Here is a 22,377-nt window from a genome sequence, read left to right on the forward strand (position 1 = left end):
GCTCAACTCAATCGACCAGGATCTATATGATCTCATGTAAAGGATTAACAGGATCCTGGATGGGATTTTGGAGGATACTTTGAATCTCTGGCGAGGTTTTGTGGGGGTCTGTGTTTCTGTTAGAAACGGGTAATCCGCCCCGCGTGCATGGAAACTTGGGTCTTTGTTTTAAAGTTGGAAAATACACTTATCTAGATGTTCACTTAACGTTTGCCATCGATTGTATGCTGTATGTATAACGCATGTAAAAGGATAATTATGACCGCTATGAAATTGGAACAAGCTAAAATAGACTTGTTATGACGCACCTTGCTCCGAAATCTTGAGTTAGAGGATCTTATTTGGCGTTGGTAGACTCGGTGAAAGGCGTAGCAAGCTCGGAGGTTCTGTCACGCCGACTGGGTAACCCTGTCCATGAACGTGGCGGAAAAGGACACCCTGATCTTGGGCGCATCGTTACGTTCCCTCGTTCTGAGTGTACACGCTATTTGGCAATGCTAGTCGCAAAGATCACAACGACAAAGTAAGGCGAATCGACCATTTCCACCGTTTACTCCACCTTCTGCGACCGTTCTCCCACCACTGACCAGCCCTCGGTTGTCTTTTACCGAATTCTCAGGTTTCAGCAGACGCGAAAAGGGAATGTGTCAACCATCGTGTGCACGGCCAAGGTTGATCATACTAGATCATCATTGAAAGAGTGTACGGTAGCTTTCCATGTGTTCGCTGGATAATAGCAAGGGAGAGAGACGGTAGAGACGCGGTGATCAGAGCTCGAAAAGTGTAAAGATGACATTGGACGAGAGAACACACGTACAAATGCGCTTTCTGACCCATAGACTGGCTGATGTATTTGAGATAGAATGGTGCTCCACCTATGACTTCTTCTGAGAGTTTGGTCTTTGGTGTCCCACCATCTTTGTCCACCACTTGCTCGAATTTACGAATCTTCCACGTCCGGATTCCCGTTTCGGAGTTCTTGGTTTCGTACAAGGCGTACACAGGGCCGGCGTCTTCCTCGCCCGTCTCCTTCAAATCAAACCACGTCAAAGTCCCCTCCAATTTGACTACACTTTTGACGAGCCCAAAGAGGACAGGCACGGTTTCCTCCAACCTGAAATGCCGACGATGGGCGAGGAGGACGTCCTGTTCCGTGCCTGATGCCTTCGGGAGGTTCATTGCGCTTATTTCGGACAGTGCCTTTCCTGTCGGAATTGCTACCGTGTCTTTCTCGTCCAGCTCGGCGAGGCTGGCGAGTGATGAGAGTTTGCAGACTTGGACGTGCGCGGCGTCTGTTCCAAGGAAGGTGAAGGTGTCTTTGAGAGATGCTGGGAGGATGACAGAGTGTTTGAATCCAAAGTTGGGAGTGAAGGGGAGGTCTGCGGGTGGGGTCGTCATGGTTGAGAAGCAAGGGCCAAGGTTTGAGCGCCGTATCATTTGCGTTACCATTTCTAAGGGAACGGGTATCCCACGCATAGTAAAGATTGGATATTTATACCTTTGCAGACTATAGATGATCAGACTTGAAATGGAGGAGGTGCGCGATGGTAGACCGTCCACTTGAAGGGAACGCGATTGATTTTGTGAATCGGTAGTTAGAACACACCGGAACTCTTGATAATACCCTTCCAACTTCTGAAAACGTATGAAGAGAACAACGAGGTTTCGTCCAGTGCGTTGGAGACTTTGGAGGATTTGTGCAGGAGATCGTCGAGGAATGAGTAGGCGGTGTTCGGGGATACGAGTTGGTGCAGTTCTGTGGAATTTGGTCAAGTTACAACCATTGTGAGATTGGGTTTGCTTACCTGCTGCTGTGTAGACTGCTGCTATTGACGCACGTTTGGAGTACCATGAGAGCTACGGAAAGGTACATCAGAGATTGTGAGGCAATGCCATATGGCCACATACGTGTAATGACTTGTCTCCAATAGCATAGCAGGCTTCGTCGGCAATCCTTGACGCGTGTTGCAGAGCCGGTTTAGGGTCAATGAAATGGATTCCAGTGGAAGGTGTTGCGAGAACGGCAAAGGCCTAAGACCGGGGTTCAGGTTAGGCGTACTCTTGGACCAGTATATGAGATGGGCACCTCTGGTAACCGATCCAGTACAGGTTCGTTGTATTCCAATCGCTTGCGCAGGACCGCGTTCAGCGTTGGTGACTCTGCTGTCTGCATATGTCGAATTCCCTCCGTCAACCAAGAGTTTATGAGTGTCCTCCTAGCATCGTCTCCCTCTCCAAATAGTGCCGATACTGCCGTTTCTGAAAGCGGTTCTGAATGAGCCTCAGCGGCTGGAAGCTCGAGAACTGAACGCGCCAATGCTTCGCGTGTAAAGCCATGGGTTCGCACAAGCGGCAGCGCTAGTTTCAAGAGTCTGTGGCGCATCAGCGTGGACGTCGATGTCGTTTGTGGTCGCTGCTCACCTAGCTGAGCTGACCGACATGGCGGCAATCGTGGTGGACGTTGGACACGACGAGCTCGACCCATTCTGTCATCGCGGCGGCAATTGCCGGAGGCGGAACGAAGCCCGGAGCCGCCGGCATCTCCGTGGAATACCCTGAACCCGATCAACTTGATAATTGATAGTGCCCCCTCAATTTGTTTCAAACCTTTACGACTCTTCTTGTCTTCTTGTTCTCGTTTTTCTTTATATCACTACCAAGTCGTCTACCGCAATTTAGGTATTTCGGCCAAATATTAATCATATACCATGGCTGACTGGGGTACGCGGTCGTTTCTTTTTGCTTTGTGGCGCCTAGATGATGGTGTTATGGAACGAGATCTAATCTATTTCTTTGGGCTTTTGCAGATGCTTCTTCTGACGAGGAGGTCAAGGCCAAGTCTGTGCCCGCTCCTAAACCGATTGTTCCTGTGCGAGTGGCGAAGAAGTGGGAGGGTGAAGACGAGGATGATAAGCCTGCTGTGAGTGCATGCGTTTGATGTTCGTGCGGTCGTACCTATTCATCATACCGTATAACCCTAGAGCGACTGGGAGGATTCATCATCGGAAGAGGAGGAAGTGAAACCTGCTGTTGTTGCGCCGCCAAAGAAGAAGGGTACTTTGAAGGCCAAACTCGCGGAGAAGGAGGCCATGAAAGCACAGAAAGCTGCGAACGGCGAGTTCGACTACGATTCTGATGATGTGCTTGATCCAAGAGAGAAGGCTCGACGTGATAAAGAGAAGGAATTGAAAGCTGATCTTAACAATGCTGCTGATTTGCTGGGTGCTGCTGCTCTCGGAGGTGCGTCGTTATGAACACTCTGCTCGCGAGGACCCGGATCTAAACGTTTGGGACCCACTCCCAGGCACCTCATCATCCGAGCTCGATTCTATCATCTCTGCTCAGCCTCGAACAAAGGAGGATTTCCAGAAACTCTCAACGCAGATCTACGAATATATCATCAAGCGACACTCAACGAAGCCTTTATATGCCTCATTCGTCGAGCATCTCGCACGAGAGATGGCGCAACCCTTGAAGGATGTCGAAGTGCGAAAGGTGGCGAGCGGTTTGACCACTTTGGCCAATGAGAAGCAGAAGGAGCAGAGGGACAGGGCGAGCGGAAAGAAGAAGAAAGCTTCTGCAAAGCCTGCGTTGGGCGGTGCCAAGTCTGCCAAGTGCGTATCTCTTGCTTTGGACCTTGAGAATGCAGGACTGACCGACGAACGTATAGGTCAGTGGATACCACGGTATACGACGAGGCACTCGACGATTTCGGCAACGATCCCAACGACTTCATGTAAAACCATCTTCGTGCATGTCGATTAGGTTCTTGCATCAATGCTTTAGTTGTTTTCATTTCTTTCTTGACAGCTTGAGTGATCATTGAGACAGCTATGACTTCATGAGTGAGGACGAGACACTTCTCGGTCCTGAGATGAGGGCGCTCAATACAGGACTGGACCTGTGACTGCGCGGAGTGGCCTTCGCATATGTGGAGTGAAAGGGAAATAACAATTGATATCCAAATAAATGGTCAGAGGCGCCCGCCTCTCTAAGCCAGCGCAAGGGCGGATGTAGAAAGACAGGCGCCTAAAGTGCGATCATCGCCTTCTCACCGCACGACTTCAAAATCCGAATGCACGTGTCTGTTAATAAGGGCTGTAGACTGCGAGCACGATTTTGTGAACGTTGAGAAAATACTGCAAAAAGAAGGCAAAAATAAATATTGAGACCCGTAGGTCTACCACTCCGGGAAAGCGTGTCATCCTTGTGCAGGGGCCATGCTAATCTTCTCTGTATCGTTCCAATTTTTTCGTATGTCACCCCGAAGGGGACACTCACCATTGAGAATCGAGGCGCCGCATCATCAAATTTATGCATTTCGCCCAGGCGGCGGGGTGTAAGGGTCCTTGAGGGTCGTGGGCAGCGAGCTCCAAGCGAGTGATCGCGGCGGTGTCAGGGTGGAGTCACCGCCGATTCCGAGTCGGTGTGATGTTGGGACTGGGTCGGCGCGTCGCGAACGCCGTAACGAGGCGGGGAGATTGGGATGGAGGGCGCGATCATCGCGTTAGGTGTGAGGAGGGAGTGTCGTTGCAAGATACCAAGTTTCTATTGTCCTCCTATGAGGGGTGGTCAAGCTGGCTGAGCCCAAGAGATGGTAGCATGCGTCTCTTTGTCGGGCTGTGAAACCCCGGTGTGCCACTTGAGATAACTTACGTTCATAACAGTACGAACGTTGCGGCGAGCATTCCGAGAATGAAGGAGATATGTCAGGGAGCTTATGGCGAGGTCGTTAAAATAGCAGATGGAAGGTCATGTTTACAGGGGGTTGGAAGCCTTATTATAAGTTGGTTCCCATAGCTAACCCCGAATGAATACAAGTATCATATGAATATCAGTCCCGCCTACTAAAACTAGTCGCTGTACTACGCAAGGTGGTCCAGGACCACGGCTATCGACGTCGTCGATGGTGACGTGAAAGTAAACTCGATGATATCGACGTCGAGCTGGCCACTCCGGAAGCAGCGGAAGTGCAGGTAGATGGGTGCCGACGGCGATCACTTTGATCGAAGGTGGTGAAGGGGCGCGAGGTCACCAGGTCGCTGTTGTGAGTGCACCCACCGAGGTCAGCCCGACGTGTACCGTGTGGTGAGCTGGTCTTGTGTGTGCTGGAAAAGGATAGAGCATATCCCAACGGGATTTGCGGTAATTTAACTGCATCGTGAGGGTTGTACCGACACCGGCGTTCAAACGATGTAGCGAGGGATAAGGTGGGGTGTGGGGTCGGTAATTCGGCAGGAGAGGGTCGATGGTCATGGGATGTCGCTACCCTGCATCGATTCATATTTTTACTAATTAACGGATGGAGAGTGGTTGCACGACATCGTAAAAGTGTCGGATAAATGTCTTGATGGTTCGTGGTGTCCTTCGGGCTTCTGGTGGCTATCTATGTACTAATGGATTAGCTGCAGTTTTCTCTTTCGAAGGTTGGAGTCCCCGCGAAGACGTTTGGTGAGAGAAAAGATAGGAACAAATGGAGAGAATACGCTTGGAGGAGGAGGGTTTCCGATGGACACGACTTTGCGGCGCATGCCAACCCTTTGTACTCCCATTTTTGGGTCTCTTTATTGCTTCTTCTGGTTCTTTAAAACTTTCGCGTTATGGCCGACCAGTAAGATTGTTCGCGGCTACCAATCGATGTGTCCTCGCTTGCCTCTTAAGCCCCACAGACTCTCGAAACCTCCCAAGGCAAGCCCTTTTGGCTCTTTGCGTTGGACCGATACCTCCGACGAATGATGGAATGTGCTGGGTTTCAAAGAACATTCCACTCTGGGTCACCAGATGCACCCGTGAGAGGAGCTTACGCCCTCTCGGTCGGTACCGTAGCGCCCAATAAAGAGTCCAGACGGATAGGAAGGTCGGGTTGACTAATCTGTAATATATGAGAGCAGTCCAGCTACCTGGAGTGGTCTACATCTATGACGAATGTCCTGGGACATGGGACTCTTCCCCACGTCCATAACGTCTCAAATGGTCGCCCCACACCAGTTTTCGAGCATCTCTCAACGCATTAGGCTAACTCCGCAATCCAGCGCAGAGTAGAATCCCATCCAAACCTTCTGTTGGCAAATGTAACGGTAAATTCTGCTATAACCACCTATCTGATGTGAGGTCTGTCGATCTCGGTGAGAAAAGTCAAAAAAACCTTTGGCGTTTTCTAAATCTAGAATGGAGGTGGTGGTCTGTTGCGGCTCTTGGCTGACAATTGCAACGCCGAACCATGCGCTTCGCTGATGACGGACCTTGTGGAAGGTGTGCCTCATTACGACAGGGCGGTCTGACGAGACTGCTTTGAGTAGCTTCTGAGAACATGCTGAACGCCCACCGTGGGTGGATAGATAAGTGTATGGGTTGTGGTCAGGCGACTTTGAGAGGGCTCTTTCTCTTATACTGTTCTGGAGACCCAAGCATAAGTGTCGATGTGAGGGAATTTCGAGGGGAAGAGCCTGGAAACAGGTTGTTGGGCTTGGCACGTAGGTATGCGGGGTAAGGCTTACCAAGTTCCAAATCGGGATGGGGCAGAAAAAGGCAAGCGGGACACAGCCACTCTGTCGCCCTTCTTTCCTCTCGCGATATCACATGCCTGGCTGAGTGACGCTCTGGTTTCGCAACAACGGACATTTGAGTCTACACCGTAAATACACCCATTAACCTGTCGATTCTAAATGTATACTCACGCTTCTTTGAATCTTCTAGGGAACAATCCTTCTCTTTCTTTCGTCTACTTTTTCCACTGTAGACCTTTCTCCACCGACATCTTCAACCGGCTATGATGGAGTCCCTTTTGACCCCAGCCGAATCTATGGCCTTCCAATCTTTTTTGTCGTCCGTCGACAACTCGCAACCACCTGGGGATTGGGCGACTTATGCCTCGCAGTTCAGTGGCGAGGTCCGGAAGAACAACCATGATCTCCTTAACCTCGATTCTCTACCCTCGCCGCAGGGGAACGATACTTTGACTCAGGCCACAAAGGATCTCATGTCGCTGGACGATGGCATGTGGGGTGACAACCGGATGGTCCTCGACCATTCTCAGTCTCAGCCCCAGCAGCAACATTCCTTCTACGACCATCTAGGGCAGCTCCAGCATCCCCATCCCCACCAGCAGCACCAGCACCAGCAGCAACAACAACACCAGCATCAGCAGCCCTTACAAATCCAGTCGCCTCAGCCGATGGCCTTCCCAACGGCACACGACGCCTTCCCCTTCCTCAACAACTCCAAATCCCAGCTCCAGCAACAGGACTTCTTCCAACAACAGCAGCAGCTTCAGCAGCCCTACCCTCACGACCCGATCCAACATTTCAATTACCCGAGTCAAAGTTTTCATCATGGAAACCAACTCAATGGGTCTTCAATAAACGGTGTAGGGATTTCCTTTGGCACACAGCAGCAGCATCAACCGCCACAACCAACGCAACCTCAACAAGCGCATATCCCTCCGGCAATCAGCCATACGCATTCACAGTCGTCTGTGACGTCGTCGTCCACGGCTGGTGCTCCCTCGAAACGCCCGATTCGCGCGGCGTCGCTGTCGTCTGCGTCGTCACCTGCAGCTGGGCCTTCTTCAACGGCGAAACGGGGGAGCCGTTCCTCGTCTTCGCAGTCTCCAAATCGGTCTGGTCCTCCGTCTAAACCGGCTTTGCTCTCTCCATCGCAGAAAAAGGCCAACCATATCCAGTCAGAGCAGAAGAGGAGAGCGAATATTCGGCGCGGGTATGAAGCGCTTTGTGAGACTGTTCCGGCGTTGAGGGAGGCGATCCGGGAGGAAGAGGAGGAAGCCAAGGCTGCCGCGTTGGCTGCTGCTGCTGGGCTACCGCCTAAAAGTAAATCGGCGAAGAAGAGGAGCGGGAAGAAGAAGGAAGGGGAGGAGGGCTCGAAGGATAAGATTGATGGACGTGCGGGTCCTAGAAGTGAGAATGTGGTTTTATCGAAGAGTACGTCTCCTTGTGATTTTTTTTGTGTGTCGTGTTCGTTGTGTTAATGGGCTGTTGATTTTTTTTTTCTGTTCTTGCTGCTTCCTTTCTTCTTTAGCGATTGATTATATCAACGATCTATTAGCGGATAGGGCTTCGCTGCTCGCGAGGCTTCAGCGTGCTAGGGCGATGCTTCCACCTGGTCATCCTGCGCTGGTGCCGCTGGTGCCGAATCCGCTTTGGGAAAGAGAGTGGAAGGGCGGGGAAGGGAAAGAGGGGAATACGCGAGAAGAGGGCGAAGAGAGTGAAGCGGAGGAGGATACTGGCAGTCCCAATCCCAACGCACCCAAGTCAGGGAAGGGAGCGCGGAAGAAAGGGACTGAATAGGAGTAAGTCCCTTTGCCGCAGTTTAGGCGGCGGTTATGCTGTCCTATTTTTTATGCGATCTCTGTTGTTGTTGTAATTCTCGGTTCTGCACCGTTCCACCCAGTTCAGTTTTTTTGCTGTTCAATTAATGACGGTTGTTTGCTATCTTTATACCACCTTTTCGGCTGGGACTTTCTTTTCTTCCTTATAATTAATGTGTATCTTTTGTAGCCATTATCTAAAAGACCTCTCTGATGTAGATGTTTTGGATAGCCCGCTTTGTCGCACTCACCCTCACCAGCCTTTTTACTATACCACTGGCATGTTCCAGGAATACCGGGGCAGCGTAATGAATTGGTAGTCACGACTAGTTCTATATTCTTTACGTAGCTTAATAGAGAAGCCCGTCTGCTCCTTTCCTGAACGTCTCACTTGACAATAAGTATAGCGCGAGCAAAGTCGGTGAAAATGTCCCGAAGCGCCAGAAGATCGGCGGCGTCGGGATTTGGACCAGAGTTGATCGCGGCTTGGCGCCTGGAGTGGGTTCTGATGGCGCCAAGTCATTGCTCAGCGCTGTCTGGCGGGCCAACTCACCTTGCTTCATCCACCACCGACTTTTCTTACTTTCTCGAAAAATGGTCAATGTTATTGGCTTTGTCGCTCTTTACGCAACTTTCTTGTGCTCTTTGATTCTCCCTGGTGAGTGAAACGCGTGAATAATTCAAGGGAAAGGCTGTTGACGAAAGTGAATCTTGAATCGCGCAGTTTTGGCCCAGCAGTACACAGACCAGCCAGCGACGCCTGATCATGTCGCAGTTATTAACGCTGAAGATATGCCTGCGAAGTGTAATGAGGAATGCACGTTGGCGAGTGAGAAGCTTGTGGTGAGTAGCGGTGGTACCTGGTGTGAGGACGGATACTCATGGAATGTGGTCTTTCCCTGGTAGAACTGCAACCGAAACGGAACGTGCTACTGCGACGACATCACAACCGTACCTATCCAGGATTGCTTCAGATGTGCAGTCGATGAGGGATATTCCAGGTCCAAAGTCAATGGTGTCTTCGATGGTACGAGTGCACTTGCTCATTCGGGGCCAACTTGACTTAACTCGCTTCAGATATTGCTGAGAACTGCAGGAAATACAAGACACCAGTCAACAATCTCTCACTCAGCGGAGCTGCGAAGCTTTCTTTGGGATTCGCGTCTGTTAGTGTCGTTGCGGGGCTGATGTTGTTGAATGTGGCGTAGGCTGTCTTTTGGCCTCGAGGTCGGTTCTAAATATCTGACATTTGCATTTGGATACCGTTTGCTGGATGGGGCTTCTTGAAACTGGACCATGCGGATGCTCCCATTTATTTCTCATAATGTGTACAGTGGACACTTATATATAGATCGCACCTAATACGCTCATTTATGTCCTCTTGGCCTGGATGTCGGCACCTGGACACCTGGGTTCGACCACAACCACGACTAGCGCAATTCTTTCCCTGGCTATTCATGAAGGAAACCCCTACGCTAGAGCTTCCGGTCGAGATCATCTGCTTCCTCTGTAGAGTTCGGCAAGAGAAAGTTGGCGGGATTGTTATAATCTGTTGTGCGTAAACAGCCACACTTCGCTTTACCTTTACTTACAATACTCTGACAGGACTAAGCAATCCTTGTCTCGAGAATCTAACCACCATGTCGGTTGCCTCGTTTCCCCAGGTTGCCGACTAACGACCGACATACTTTGATCAAGATGTCTGTATCGAGTCAATTTCTCTGGCGGAGGAGGTTGAACACCAGGATGTGGCACTCGTACTTCATCAGTGTTCTACCCGACTTGTCTCCTTCGCTGCGCGCATGGCCGAAAAGGATTCTCATCGAGAGGGCTATCTTTCTTGGCCACCCGTGTCCCTCAGTAAGGGAAGGGCAAGGTTCGAGCTAGAAATGCCTTCAACAACCTCACCCATCTTGCGATGTTCGACCTGCACAATATAGAGTTGGCAGTTGATGTCGTGGGTGTGGCGCCAAACCTGCGATTTCTGGCCTTAATTGGGCGTGAAGAGGAGGAATTGGAGGTGTTGTTTGGACAAAATTCAGTATGTCATCCATTGCCTATGCTTTTAGGGGCGTTGGGGAGGGGTATAGGGTGGTAGGTTTGAGTTGTTGGATTCGAGGAAGCAAGAGAGGTTCTGATGGGTCGAAGAGTTAATCGAGGGGGCTTTTGTTTGGACTGGGGTGAACGATGGAAGGCGGGTGACCATGAGTAGGGCCCAATGGTGCGCCTTCCGCCCAGGGACCCGAGCTCGGCAACTAGACTTTGGCTAGTCCTGTCCTGGGCCAGCATCACGATCGTGGCGGCCTGTATGGCCCGTCATCTGATCCATGGACATCGTGTTGAGCGGACTGTGTACTTATTTTTGGTTTCTGCAGCGCCCGTTTTGAATAAAGCAGATGGTCCCACTTCCAGGTCGGTTGTATCGGTCCAGGGTCCTTGCTCGTCCTTCCCACTATGCCGCCATACCTGCTCGACCTCCCGCTGGAATTGGGAGTCAAAATCGCATTCCATGTTCAAGACGAAGGGGCCGACGGGGCCGCTGTTAGGAGGGAGGACCTCCAATCTTGCATGCTCGTGTGCAAAGCCTTTTCGACACTATTCAGGCCTTATATCTATCGAGTCTTACGACTCCTGGACCTGGCGGCAGTCGAATACTACTTTGAACATCTTTCAGCCAGGCCTGGTTATGCTCGGTTTGTCAAGACGCTGCACGTGTTCAAGGGGTGGGACGTCGTGCAGAGCGACGCGTTCCCGGAATTGTTGAATCTCCTGCCGTCGGTTTCTGAGGTGGTGTTTGGGGGAGGGGCTGTGGGGAGCAGAGCTACCAAGCTCGACTTTTTGCAGCTACCACCAAGGACTGTGGGCTCGATCGTTCGAATCTGCACACTTCACTCGGTGACCCGACTTTACGTGGCTCGGTGCATTAATTGCCCTGGGGCTATCCTTGATGTCCCGGGATGTACGTTGGTGGATGTTACTTTTGACCCAGGATCGGTGGTGCCGTCGACGGTGGGGGAATCGGGGGATGGCGAAGAAAGGAGGCCGGGATTGGGCATCCTGAGGGACCTGGATGTAACTTGGTCCCCCGAATCTGCGGAGACGTTTGGAGAGGTTGTACAGGGTTATGGACGGCGTTTTGAGAATGTCACCTCGCTCTGTGTGGGACTTCAAGTCGATTATGGGACCGCTTGGGAGACTATGGAAAAGCTCATAGACCGATCTCGCAGCTTAGAGGAACTGGAGATTCGGATTGGTACTGGTATTTTGCTACTCATGCCAGCGCATGGCTTGTACGTTGTGCTGACTCTGGGTTTATTACAGATGTGTTTACTCGAGCGTTCAATACGGAGTATTCTGTTCTCGAGAATGCCCAACTCAACCTCGGAAATGTCTCCCAACTGCGCCGACTTGCGTTTACCGTCTTCTACCCGACGGCATCGCATATCCGGATGTTTCTGCGAATTCTTAGGGACATCGTTTCGTCGTTAGTGGGTAGGACGCTAGAGAAAGTGGATATCTGTATGGAGATTGTGATGGTAAACTTCATTGAGGAGTTGATGGATCCAGAGGTGGGATGGGCGGGGTTGGAGGGCTTGCTCGCGGATAAGGAGGTGTTTCCGAAGCTTGTATGTGTGAGGGTTGATTTGAAGGTTCCGCTTGGGATTATTCGAGGAAATGGGTGGAAGGAACTTTCGGAGGGAGTGGATGGTATGATGCCGGCTATTCCTAGGGTCGTTTTTGAGGGAAGGTGGCGGTCACCTTTCTTTCATTCATAGATTGATGTACATCAATGGGCGCTAATCAAAGTCTGGTCGTCTATTTGTATCTAACTCGGAATACATCTGATCTTGATGCTATGGACCTCGGGTCCCAGTTGGCTCCGATATAACAGTCGTTGACTCGATGATTGAGCGCTCACCATAAAACGTCGATGTTCCAGGCAACTGGTATATCCGCTCATACCTGCCCTATATTTCCTTCATGGACGTGAACGATACTGCCCCAACGGATCTCCCGGTTGAGATCCTATGTGCTATCGTCCAAATGGCCGCCAGAAACAGTGTTAAGAATCACTACAACCTTGCCCTTGTCTCGCGTGATTTTAATTCCTGGTATGTTGCACCGGGTAGAAATTGTGGTATTGATCCAAGGTTGAATCTGTAAAGGGCCTCACCATTCGCGTTCGACCGCGTCGATAACCTGACAACTAGGAAGTCATTCGTATTCCGAAACGTGATCCTCCGAAAGCCAGCCCAGTACTTCGCACGAGACGTTCATATCAAGTCGATTTCGCTGGTCGAAGCAATCCCACTTCCGCTAGCTCGATCCATACTCACCTAATGCTCCAACCGCCTCATCTCATTCTTTGCACGAACGAATGCCGCGGACGATCATCACCCGGCGAAGTGCCTACCTTATATCACGTCGAGGTTCCTCCGCAGGTTATGCTTGGTTTGGGGGCCACCTGTAGCTTCAGGGAGGGGACTGAAAGTGAAGCCATACGGAATCCCTTCACCGTATCCCGAGATTCCGCTGGATTTGCTGCGTTCTGTCACCCATTTCATCTGCTATACCCCGCAGGTCGCGGCCATGAACCTGGAGGGCATGGGCTACTATCTAGCTTGGGACGCATTATGGAATGCGGCGGCATCCACCACCGCCCGCCTCACACACCTGGCGATGTCAGTCCAGAACCTGAGTTTGGTTGTGGGCGTGTTGCGAAGGGCGCCAAATCTGCGGTATCTTGCTTTGTTTGGGGGTGATGAGGAGGACCTGAGGGAGTGGTTGGAACAGGTTGACACCATCAAGTTTTCGCGGCTTGTCAAGAGGCTCAGTTACGAGAGGCTTGGGGAAGGATTCAGGCGGTTCGTGGTGTTGGATAAGGGGAGGATTGCGGATGAGGATTTGGTGGATTCGGGAGAGCAGGCGCAGTTTTGGTGGAGGGTTGAGGAGTTGATTGATGCAGGGTTTTGTTCGGACGTAGGTGATCGGTGGGAGGAGAATGAGTTGGGCAATTTTAGGGTTGTGGGCGGAGAGTTGTCGGCTTTGTAGGAGGACCATGTTGGCATAGGGTGGGAACCGGAACGTCGGATGTAGGGGAGTGCGAGCTTTACCGCAGCCCTCAGTTGCAGTATACCGATGGACGGGGCTTTGTTGAACTCACCGTCGATCCCAGCCGATCGGTAACTGTAATCCCTGGTTGATGGGCGCTTACAACGACCCAGTGACCATGAGAGCGCTTGGACTTGGTCCGCTGGATATTGATGGTCTCCACAGAGTACTGGCAGCACTGAAGGTCAAACCATCCTTCCGGAATGATATAAAAGTCAGGAGTGATGCCACGTTCTGTCCTCGAGCTCGAAACCTATACCATCGACTTCGAGTCTTCGACTAACCCCCTACACGGCGACATGATGTCCACGTCTAGGAAGGGACCATTCAACTGCGATAAATGCAAGAAAGAGTTCAAGAAATGGTCTAAGCTAATGGCTCACGAACGACGCGAGCACGACCCAGACACCGTCATCGAACGATTCCCCTGTCAGCTCCCTGGCTGTGAATTCGTAACAAAGTACAAAGGGGGCCTGAAACAGCATGTCATCATACACGATCCCAACGCTAAGCAACCCGTATGCCAGTTTCCCGGCTGTGGATTCGTAACCATACACAAAAGGGGCCCGAAACTGCACTCCGCTCGTTGTGCACAATACCAAGGCCGAGTATCATCATCCAGCAATTCAAGAGGGGCGCTTCAAGAAGTATGTCGCTAGTCATGACCACGATGGCAGCTGCCGCCATACTTTAGACAACTATGGCGTACTAGTCTTGAACCGGGACTTGACGGAGGAGACGCTTTACATTTGGTCTGGTGCTTTAATTAAACCGAAATCTCTGTGTTAGCTTCTCGCACTTACTATTTCCATGCTCCCTTGAGCTTTTGGCAACTGGGCGCTTAGCGAGATGCGATCCTGGGAAAATACAAACAAGTCACAACACAAGGCTTGAACAGTTCAACGACGCTCTTTGCTTTCACTCTTCTCGCAAAACTCGCCGCGCCAGTGTTTTTAATGTTTTGTTACATTTATATATCTACACGGGACCTGGTCACTACATGAAGGACAGAGAGGCGCTTTTTTCAACCCGCGATATGACGAACAAACGTTTTAATGGGACCAAGATTGTAGGGATATCGAGAATCGTCTCCTATGCTTTTCTGTGCTGACTTCCTGCAGAGGCTTTATAGGAGTAACATTGGCTTCACTGCCTTCCGTCATGGGACTGTGCTTGCCCGAAGGGGTGAAAGGTTCTCCGAGGGAAATGCGATAAAATGTTTCTGTTATCGACCAATCAGGGACGAGACAACACCTCTCCTTGGGATCGGACGATGGCGGAAGGAGCGCGACTTTCCCGCCCCTTGCCTTATCAAGACCTGCCTCCTCGAAATTGGGAGATTCTCCGAAACGGATTTGCTTTCGAGATAGGGCAAATCGTTATCTTTTGAGGGGCCCTTGGCTTTTTCGAGATAGAGTGCTTCTTATCGTGTTCCTTGGCCTTGGCCTACGTCTCCTACCTTTTGGTCCGAAGGCTGCAAGGTACGAACCCGGAAGGTTGGTACCTCGTTTTCAAATGTAAATCTTTGGAATGCTGATATGGTGTACTCGCTAGGTGCACATAGTGAAGGTCATTGTACAGACCATCTCAGTGTAGAGCGCTATGAAAGACACCCTACTGCTCTGTCGACGCTGGTGACACGATCCCAGCCGCTTTCATTTCGCTGGTAACTTTCCCAAACGTCCAAGCTCACTTCATTCACATTCTCCCCTCAACGACGCGTCTACCTCTCGATAAGCACTGATAACTGTTGTTCGGCCTTTGGCGCTATCGACAGTTGAACGCCGAATCATAGGTGTCGAACATATCACGGGCGGGCGCGCCCTGAGGAAGATTGCGTCAAGGACATGACAATCTTTTACTGCCATCCGATTTGGGGAAAACTCCTCCTATGTTCGCTGTGCATATAAACTCTGCGTCTTCCCCCTCACCTCCTCAGCAGGAACTCCCGGCATCCCCTGCTTCCTCTGGCTCCTTCGTCACGGTTCTCCCTCGTTCACGGCGCCATGACTTGGTTATCCCACCTTCTCGTTTCAGCGTTAGCTGGCTCGTCGATTGTCGCAGCCCTTCCCAGCTATTCCCCGTACACAAGGCGTACTGGCGAAGAGCTTGATGCCTACTCGATGCACTCCCGTCGCGACGTCGTCGACACCCTCCTCACTCGCGAGAACTGGGACAAATGCCCCGCTCCCACCAAGCTCGTCGGCAAGGCTCCCAAGGAGAACATCTGGAGTGGTTTGACCAACGAAGAAGTAACCGCCGTTCTCGGTTACGTTCACGACCCCGCCTCCGGATTGAACCTCACCTCGTACGACAAGAAGGGCCTTTGGGACAACTACGTTTATCTTGTCGAGCAAGTCATGCCCAACAAGACCGAAGCTGTTGCCTACATCGACGGCGACGGGCCTCTCCCCGAGCGGTACGCTCGTGTGGCCATCTCCTTCGGTGCGACCGAAACTCCTTACTACGAGGATTGGATCGTAAGTTTTCCAGGTACCATTTCCAAGATCCTTTTCCTAACGTTCTATCCTTCAGGTTGGACCTCTTCCCATTTCCGACAAGACCAAGGTCGAGCCCTTGACGTACTATTACAACAAGGGTACCTCAAAGCAGTTCAACTACCGCCACGACAACTCTGTTCGCAGCAAGTGGAAGGCTCAGCTTTGCGAGGAAATCCAGGACATCACTCTCGACTTGTTGGGAACGGTGAGCATTTTCTGACTTTTGCTCTGTTCTTTCTAACGGCTTCGTAGTATATTAACACCACCAGTGCTACCTCTGGCTTGCAATCCATTGATCCCCTTTGGGAAGAGGATGGCAGGATCATCGAGTGGGCTCAATTCCGTCTTGCTCCCAAGGACGTCGGTGTCCACTCTGTTGAAACCCTCGTTCCTCAAGGTCTTTATCTCAAGCTTGGTACGTCAATGGCTTTGCTCGCACATCACAGATGTACTCACATATTCCCTCAGACATTACAGGTCGTGACCCTGCTGGCTGGAAGCTCCTCGGCATCTACTATGGCGGTATCTTCTACGAGAGCGCTGCCGCCTTCCGCGCTGCTTGGGAAAAGTCCGACTTTGTCAGAACCGAGAAGACCTTCGTTACCCAGTCGATGATGACCAACCGCACCGGCGAGATCCTCCCCTACGACTACGAAGCTCCCCCCGCTCAGTTCCAGACCCAGAAGCGATGGACTGTCGACAAGGAGAATAAGTACGTCAAGTGGATGGACTTCGAATTCTACATCGGCTTCAACAAAGACGTTGCTGTCACCCTCTACGATATCAAGTACAAGGGCGAGCGCATCTTCTACGAACTTGGTCTTGAGGAAGCTCTTGCTCACTATGCTGGTTCTGACCCCAAGTCTTCTCACACTGCCTTCCTGGATTCCTACTATGGTTTCGGCCCCTACGTCTATGAACTTGTCAAAGGGTGAGTGGATTCAGTCATCGTGCTTGGCAGCCTCCTAACCGTCTGCCTTCAGATACGACTGTCCTTGGAACGCCGATTATCTCGACACTAGCCTTCACATGAACGGAAACACCACCACCAACTTTGACAGCATCTGTCTCTTCGAGTCCGACGCCGGCTTCCCTATCCAGAGGCACACCACTGGCAAGATGGCTACCGTCACCAAGAACATCGTCTTCAACCTCCGCTTCGTTTCTACTATCGGCAGTAAGTGATATCGAATCCCTTCCGTTTCCGCTGTTACTCACGCAACCCCAGACTACGACTATGCCTTTACCTATAGCTTCCTCCTTGATGGCAGCATTGAGGTCACCGTCCGTGCTTCCGGTTACATCCAGTCCACCTACTACTACGGCAACGAAGATTATGGCTACAAGATTCAGAAGCACCTTTCAGGTTCCATGCACGACCACGTACTCACCTTCAAGGCTGATCTCGACATCAAGGGCACCAAGAATTCCTTCGAGACTACTTCCTTCGTCCCCACGGTCGAGAGCTACCCTTGGTCTAACGGTGAACGCAGCACAATGAAGGTTGAACGCTCCATCCTGAAGACCGAAGACGATGCGAAGATTAACTGGGCCCCCAACGGTGCCAACATGTACGCTATCATCAACAAGGATGCTCCCAACGTCTGGGGTGAATATCCTGGCTACCGCATCATGCCTGGACACGGTACTCCCATCCACTCCACCGTCCAGAAGTCTTCCATCGTGAAGGATTCGATGCACTTCGCCACCCACCATATGTATGTCACCAAGCAGAAGGACACTGAGAGGTATGTTTCGTTTCACTCGCCTTAGTTGGTAACCCGGTATTGACACTGCTACTTCCCCCAGGCACTTGACGCACAGCACCAACAACATGGACAGCGGCAAGCCTCTCGTCGACTTTAGCAAGTTCTTTGACGGCGAGAACCTCGAGCAAGAGGATATCGTCCTTTGGTTCAGTACGTGCCTTCGGCATCTGCACCGCAGTGTCTTCATCTCTAACCTTCTCTTGCGCAGACCTTGGCATGCACCACTTGCCCCATACCGGCGATCTTCCCATCACACTCATGTCCACCGCCCAATCTTCCGTCGTCTTCAGCCCCCACAACTACCTCCTCAGCGATCCTACCCGCCAGACCGTCCAGCAAATCGAGATCGACCTCACTGGCGAGAAGCCCGTCGTTGACAACTATGGCAAGAAGACAGATGTTTGCTACACCCCTCGTATCGTTGAAGATGATTACACTCAGTATGAAGGTGGTTCCACTGTCAGCAAGATGCCTCACCATGTTCCTTGCACCAACTGCTAGAATATTTTAGACGATTAGAATTTTATACGATTGTTATGAAGTAGAAGTTATGAAACGACGATAGATTAGACGTTTTTCATGTTTTACCGTGTTCTGGAGGGTAGTTAGGATGTTGTCTACAGCCTACTAATTGCAATCTGGATCTGTTGGATATTCACCTTGTATTATTTCCCCTGTGAATAATTCTCCGGTGACCTGGAGTGGCTTGACTTCCCTCTCTCCCAATGGGTCCCTCTGCACGGTGAATCTGACTCCTTGACTTGAAACCCGACATTGTTCTCCACGATTACGTCCAGGTCAAAAAGCCCATCACATTCACGTTTCAAGTCAAATTACAAGAGTAACAATTAGTACAATAATACACCTCTCCGAGACTTAGATTGCAGCTGAGCGGAGATGACGGTAGGGGCAGGGATGAGTGGAGATGATCGTAAGAGTAGGGATGCGTGGTAGTACCAGAATAGTCCATGTATATGATAGCGATAGCGTGTCTATGAGAGTCCCAAGGGTGCGAAAGCTCCGAGGAGGGGATGCAGCGATGGATGAAAGAGGGATTCATGTCAAGGGAGGAAAGAGTGGGTCGTTGGATAGAGGTTGGTGAGTGAGACTGGCTAGGTAGTGGTTCCATTCGCTGATGCTGTAGTCACACAAATATTAGCCTCAAGACGGAGACACCGTACGTAGTGGTAGAAGAGAACTTACCTCCACGCTGTAGGTGCTGTCATCCACATCGACATGGCGCTCGTATCTCGCGAAGAAGGTAGCACATTGTTGTCCACCAAGGTAAACGGGTTTGTCCCGGGGATTGGATTGTTGTCGAGGTTAAAGGGCGGTTGAAGAGCGGAATTGGTTGTTGCCGGTGTCGGCGTTGTCGAAGGGAAGTTGAAAGCTGGATTTGCATGCTCGGCGTAACCCAGTTGTGTCAGTAAGAGCGTGCTTAAATCCCAGTCTGGATTTGAGGGCGGTAAATGGCCGGAAAACTGGGATTGGGAGGGGCCACCTTGGTCGGAGAATTGCACTGGTGTGCCAGAGCTCGAGGAGCCTGCACCTGTGTCGCTCGGATTAGGATTCGGGGCGGAAGTGAACTTGTCGAATATCTGCGGGTCGGACGGGAAGGTGCTTACGAGCGCAGCGAAGATGTCGGATTGCCTGGGCGCGTTGCTCTCGTCTCTTGTTCGTTTTCGGGATTGGTCCTGGCTTTCAGGCAGCGGAACAGGAAGGCCGCCGAGGGAGCAAAATTCAGTCAGGATGTCTCTGTAGGGATTGAGTTATCCACGAGCTGGGAGAACGGCGGATGAGGACCACGCACCCGAACCTGCCTGCGATGTGCCACCTAGATACCGTGAAACTGATCAGATACATAGTAGTTTACCCTGGCAAATCAACCCACCGTTCGCCTCCCGACTTCAAGAAACGAAGCAGACACTGGATATCTTCGACCTCTTTCTGCAGCAGGTAAGATAACTTGGGACCACGACGTCCCCAGAGGTTGATCACCAGCACCGTACTCGCAGCGAATGCTGCAGCCTGTCCACGCAGTGGTAAGTTATGATTGCACAACGACCCGAGAACACGAAATACTAACGAATGTGTTGACTGAAGAGAAACTCTGTCTCTTCATGGTAGCATCCACCAATCGACTAGTAGCTCTGGCTGCATTCGTGCACATGGCGAGGGCAGGTAGTGCCAGTGTGGTTTGTCCCTGGAGGAAGGGCCGGTGGATTTGGATTTGGAGGTAGTAGAACGCGGAGTGGAGGAGGACTTGTTGGTTGAAGACTTGGATGTCTGGATGGCTTGGGTCCCACCGGACTGTTAAAATGTTGATCAAGTTGAGTCAGTGAGAGACCTCACATATGAAGGTAGGAGGACTTACGATGCTGTGGTAACCCGTCCTTCCACCTATTCATGGCGGAGTCGAGCTCGGATACAATCCGCCTCTCCCACTGCTCGCCAATGGACCCAGTCAAAACTTTGGACTTTTTTGACGAGTACAGAGTTCGAAGCATGAAGGCTGCGATTTCGCAAAGCTTGAGGTGGAAGTTCATCGCGGTGATGAGACTTGGTTTGTTTGGAGGCTGCTTCCACGCCTTTTCGGGGTCGTCGACTTCTGAATCCCAGTACTCGTCGTCGCATTCGATGGGGTAGTCGATGTCGATGCTACATGTTTCGTTAGTGGTGCGATTGCTCCATGGATGGAAGGGCAACGCTCACTCTTCATCGTGGAGACATGGAGGACGTCCAAGTGATGTGCTAGTAAGCCATTCCAAAGTGAGCAAGGACCTATGCGACGGATCAGTGAATGGCTTTAGATGGTAGGGTGCAGAATGCGAGATCGTACCAGAATATACGTTTCTCCAATTCTGACTGTGCCTTGGTTTTCGGGGAAGCTGCGCCCTTGCGCCGATGCAGCCCCATTTCGATGGCAAAACGCATGGCAATACCTAGGAGGTTCCATGCAGTATGTGGGGACGATGTGCCGAGGAAGTAGAAAACAATGAGCTAGACCGGATTCAGCAATTCGCCAAAGTCAATCGGAGGTTAACTGACAGCATAGTACTGCAGGTCAAGAATGGTGGCCTGCGCAATGATCGATTTGCGGACCAACGGTGTTTGAGCGATAAACCTCCAACCTGCAGATGGTCCTGACAGATCAGGGTTCTCATGGTCCACAATGATGACTCGTTCATCGGCGGTGTACCGTGATGCTGTTGCACAAGCTGCGAGGAGGATCATACCGAAACCAGGATCCTTGAAGTGGCGCCCACTCCGAACATCTCGCAGGAAAGATGGCCAGTGCAGGACGGGTAATTGCGGGTGCACCCGTTCGCCATAAATAACTAGCAATGACTCGAGGAGGTCTGTTTCGGGGAATTCATAGATGGGTTCGGGAGAGTCCGCGTATTCGCGTTCCCACTGACATTTGTTAGTAACGAGAGCTGGAGTTTGGGTAGGAGAGTGTGCTTACTGGTCGTAGATCCCATATTGCGGGGCGGCGGACGAAGGAGATGCCTTCCTCGTTTGGCTCCCGAGAGAGCTCAGCGATTTGAGAAACGAAGCTGATGAGGCTGGGGGGAAGGTTACAATTTTTCTCAAAGGTTGGAAATGAGCACGAACCTCGCCTTTCCAAAGAATCTATTGTCGTGACAATCCACGGCCAGGAGGCCCATTCTCTCGGCCAAGCATCGTCCTGCACCGTCGTCAGAATCCCAGTCTTCCATCTTGACTTCCTCGGTTGACGATGGTGACCCAGCGCCACTCATTGTTTGAGGAATGGGTGGTCGAATATCAGAGAGTCCACCCCCGCCACTGGAAGGAGAAGTGTGCCGCGAACTCTCAGTTTGATGAGTTGCAGAAGGACTGGAGTGGGTGTCTGCGGAGGACTGCGGTGGGGTGAGCATTGACTGCGGCACCAGCGGGGAGAGAACTAACAGCTCCAAGGACTTCCTCCAACTTGCGAATCTTTTCTTCAAGTTGGAGGATGTACCTGAAAGTTCAACGGTTTAGCGAAGACTTGGTTCCATCATGAAGATTTCTTACTCTTGTTGCCTGTCGCGTTTCTGTTGGTTGTATACTTTCAGCCTTTACAATATTGGTTGGAAGAAATAGAGCACACCTTTTGTCTTGGGATTGTATGTGCACATTCGATCTTTGAGTTGATGCAGTTGGAACAAACCCTGTCAGGCATTAGAGCACTGTCGCCTAATCGACTCGCCTAACGTTCAGGTTTCGCTATCTTAACAGAAAGTCGTAATTGGCTTACATTTGGCTTCAGGAATTGTAAGTATCCTTCATGATTAGAATATGATAGCACACATACTTTTCTTCTTTTTACAAGCATCACAAGCGCCATGAAGTCTCCTCCGCCGTTTGAATTGCTGACCCTCTTCTTCACTGGCCTCCGAGTCCGAGGCGTATCGCGACTGGCGCGGTGGGTCCTTCGCCGACATAATTACTGTTTCCTAGAGGATTAGCTTGCTTTTCAGAGGTCGATATTGAAGGTTGGAAACTGGAGGATGATGGTGGCTGGAAAGGCCTGAAGACGGAAGACAAACCTGCCGTCGATGACGAACAGACGGCACGGTGATCTCGGGTTCCTCGGACTGGAAGGACAGGCACCTGATTTCCCCACGGCCGGCTGGTCCTTTGCCAGAGCGCGAACTTTGTTCCTGAC

General features: G+C 51.3%; 10 protein-coding genes across 10 annotated transcripts; 7 read left to right on the plus strand and 3 right to left on the minus strand.

The window, feature by feature from the left end:
- Window positions 1–681: 681 nt before the first annotated feature.
- On the minus strand, window positions 682–2,441 carry CC1G_11171 (hypothetical protein; the record flags this gene model as incomplete). Its single annotated transcript, XM_001838676.2, has 6 exons — window positions 682–1,451; window positions 1,607–1,756; window positions 1,806–1,857; window positions 1,909–2,031; window positions 2,060–2,372; window positions 2,422–2,441. The coding sequence occupies 6 exons, from the start codon at window positions 2,439–2,441 to the stop codon at window positions 682–684; spliced, it is 1,428 nt and encodes a 475-aa protein (XP_001838728.2).
- Window positions 2,442–2,607: 166 nt separating this feature from the next.
- CC1G_11172 (hypothetical protein) lies at window positions 2,608–3,773 on the plus strand. The gene is made up of 5 exons (XM_001838677.2): window positions 2,608–2,721; window positions 2,808–2,920; window positions 2,982–3,240; window positions 3,305–3,614; window positions 3,671–3,773. Exons 1-5 carry the CDS (start codon window positions 2,709–2,711, stop codon window positions 3,738–3,740), a joined length of 765 nt encoding a protein of 254 aa, XP_001838729.1. The 5' UTR covers window positions 2,608–2,708; the 3' UTR covers window positions 3,741–3,773.
- Window positions 3,774–5,627: 1,854 nt separating this feature from the next.
- On the minus strand, window positions 5,628–6,263 carry CC1G_14372 (hypothetical protein; the record flags this gene model as incomplete). The annotated part of the gene is made up of 3 exons (XM_002911329.1): window positions 5,628–5,769; window positions 5,805–5,872; window positions 6,243–6,263. The coding sequence occupies 3 exons, from the start codon at window positions 6,261–6,263 to the stop codon at window positions 5,628–5,630; spliced, it is 231 nt and encodes a 76-aa protein (XP_002911375.1).
- A 434-nt stretch (window positions 6,264–6,697) lies between these two features.
- Window positions 6,698–8,303, plus strand: CC1G_11173 (hypothetical protein; the record flags this gene model as incomplete). Its single annotated transcript, XM_001838678.2, has 2 exons — window positions 6,698–7,937; window positions 8,035–8,303. The coding sequence occupies exons 1-2, from the start codon at window positions 6,770–6,772 to the stop codon at window positions 8,301–8,303; spliced, it is 1,437 nt and encodes a 478-aa protein (XP_001838730.1). The 5' UTR covers window positions 6,698–6,769.
- Window positions 8,304–8,912: 609 nt separating this feature from the next.
- CC1G_11174 (hypothetical protein) lies at window positions 8,913–9,704 on the plus strand. Its single transcript, XM_001838679.2, has 4 exons — window positions 8,913–8,981; window positions 9,048–9,166; window positions 9,230–9,350; window positions 9,401–9,704. The coding sequence occupies exons 1-4, from the start codon at window positions 8,918–8,920 to the stop codon at window positions 9,529–9,531; spliced, it is 435 nt and encodes a 144-aa protein (XP_001838731.1). The 5' UTR covers window positions 8,913–8,917; the 3' UTR covers window positions 9,532–9,704.
- A 1,073-nt stretch (window positions 9,705–10,777) lies between these two features.
- Window positions 10,778–12,664, plus strand: CC1G_11175 (hypothetical protein; the record flags this gene model as incomplete). The annotated part of the gene is made up of 4 exons (XM_001838680.1): window positions 10,778–11,582; window positions 11,645–12,031; window positions 12,264–12,435; window positions 12,490–12,664. The coding sequence occupies 4 exons, from the start codon at window positions 10,778–10,780 to the stop codon at window positions 12,662–12,664; spliced, it is 1,539 nt and encodes a 512-aa protein (XP_001838732.1).
- A 249-nt stretch (window positions 12,665–12,913) lies between these two features.
- Window positions 12,914–13,375, plus strand: CC1G_11176 (hypothetical protein; the record flags this gene model as incomplete). The annotated part of the gene is made up of 1 exon (XM_001838681.1): window positions 12,914–13,375. One exon carries the CDS (start codon window positions 12,914–12,916, stop codon window positions 13,373–13,375), a length of 462 nt encoding a protein of 153 aa, XP_001838733.1.
- A 359-nt stretch (window positions 13,376–13,734) lies between these two features.
- On the plus strand, window positions 13,735–14,805 carry CC1G_14373 (hypothetical protein; the record flags this gene model as incomplete). The annotated part of the gene is made up of 2 exons (XM_002911330.1): window positions 13,735–14,082; window positions 14,557–14,805. The coding sequence occupies 2 exons, from the start codon at window positions 13,735–13,737 to the stop codon at window positions 14,803–14,805; spliced, it is 597 nt and encodes a 198-aa protein (XP_002911376.1).
- A 636-nt stretch (window positions 14,806–15,441) lies between these two features.
- CC1G_11177 (copper amine oxidase) lies at window positions 15,442–18,206 on the plus strand (the record flags this gene model as incomplete). The annotated part of the gene is made up of 8 exons (XM_001838682.2): window positions 15,442–15,915; window positions 15,971–16,141; window positions 16,189–16,351; window positions 16,405–16,867; window positions 16,920–17,113; window positions 17,165–17,684; window positions 17,746–17,855; window positions 17,914–18,206. 8 exons carry the CDS (start codon window positions 15,442–15,444, stop codon window positions 18,204–18,206), a joined length of 2,388 nt encoding a protein of 795 aa, XP_001838734.2.
- Window positions 18,207–18,728: 522 nt separating this feature from the next.
- Window positions 18,729–22,153, minus strand: CC1G_11178 (hypothetical protein; the record flags this gene model as incomplete). Its single annotated transcript, XM_001838683.2, has 16 exons — window positions 18,729–18,843; window positions 18,909–19,460; window positions 19,516–19,539; window positions 19,597–19,733; window positions 19,792–20,015; window positions 20,080–20,363; window positions 20,418–20,486; window positions 20,545–20,705; window positions 20,754–21,119; window positions 21,172–21,271; window positions 21,321–21,586; window positions 21,636–21,690; window positions 21,744–21,763; window positions 21,820–21,905; window positions 21,967–21,972; window positions 22,024–22,153. The coding sequence occupies 16 exons, from the start codon at window positions 22,151–22,153 to the stop codon at window positions 18,762–18,764; spliced, it is 2,562 nt and encodes an 853-aa protein (XP_001838735.2). The 3' UTR covers window positions 18,729–18,761.
- Window positions 22,154–22,377: the final 224 nt, after the last annotated feature.

This window comes from Coprinopsis cinerea (assembly GCF_000182895.1).
Source record: "Coprinopsis cinerea okayama7#130 chromosome 4 map unlocalized cont3.4, whole genome shotgun sequence".
In the NCBI taxonomy this organism is placed as follows: domain Eukaryota; kingdom Fungi; phylum Basidiomycota; class Agaricomycetes; order Agaricales; family Psathyrellaceae; genus Coprinopsis; species Coprinopsis cinerea.

Excerpts from the sequence above, each read along its gene's own strand:
- CC1G_11172 (XM_001838677.2), top strand. Across the intron at positions 3,241-3,304 it reads GGGTGCTGCTGCTCTCGGAG|GCACCTCATCATCCGAGCTC; the intron begins GTGCGTCGTTAT and ends ACCCACTCCCAG. Across the intron at positions 3,615-3,670 it reads GGCGGTGCCAAGTCTGCCAA|GTCAGTGGATACCACGGTAT; the intron begins GTGCGTATCTCT and ends ACGAACGTATAG.
- CC1G_11174 (XM_001838679.2), top strand. The coding sequence starts at position 8,918 with ATGGTCAATGTTATTGGCTTTGTCGCTCTTTACGCAACTTTCTTGTGC. Across the intron at positions 8,982-9,047 it reads GTGCTCTTTGATTCTCCCTG|TTTTGGCCCAGCAGTACACA; the intron begins GTGAGTGAAACG and ends TGAATCGCGCAG. Across the intron at positions 9,351-9,400 it reads AGTCAATGGTGTCTTCGATG|ATATTGCTGAGAACTGCAGG; the intron begins GTACGAGTGCAC and ends AACTCGCTTCAG.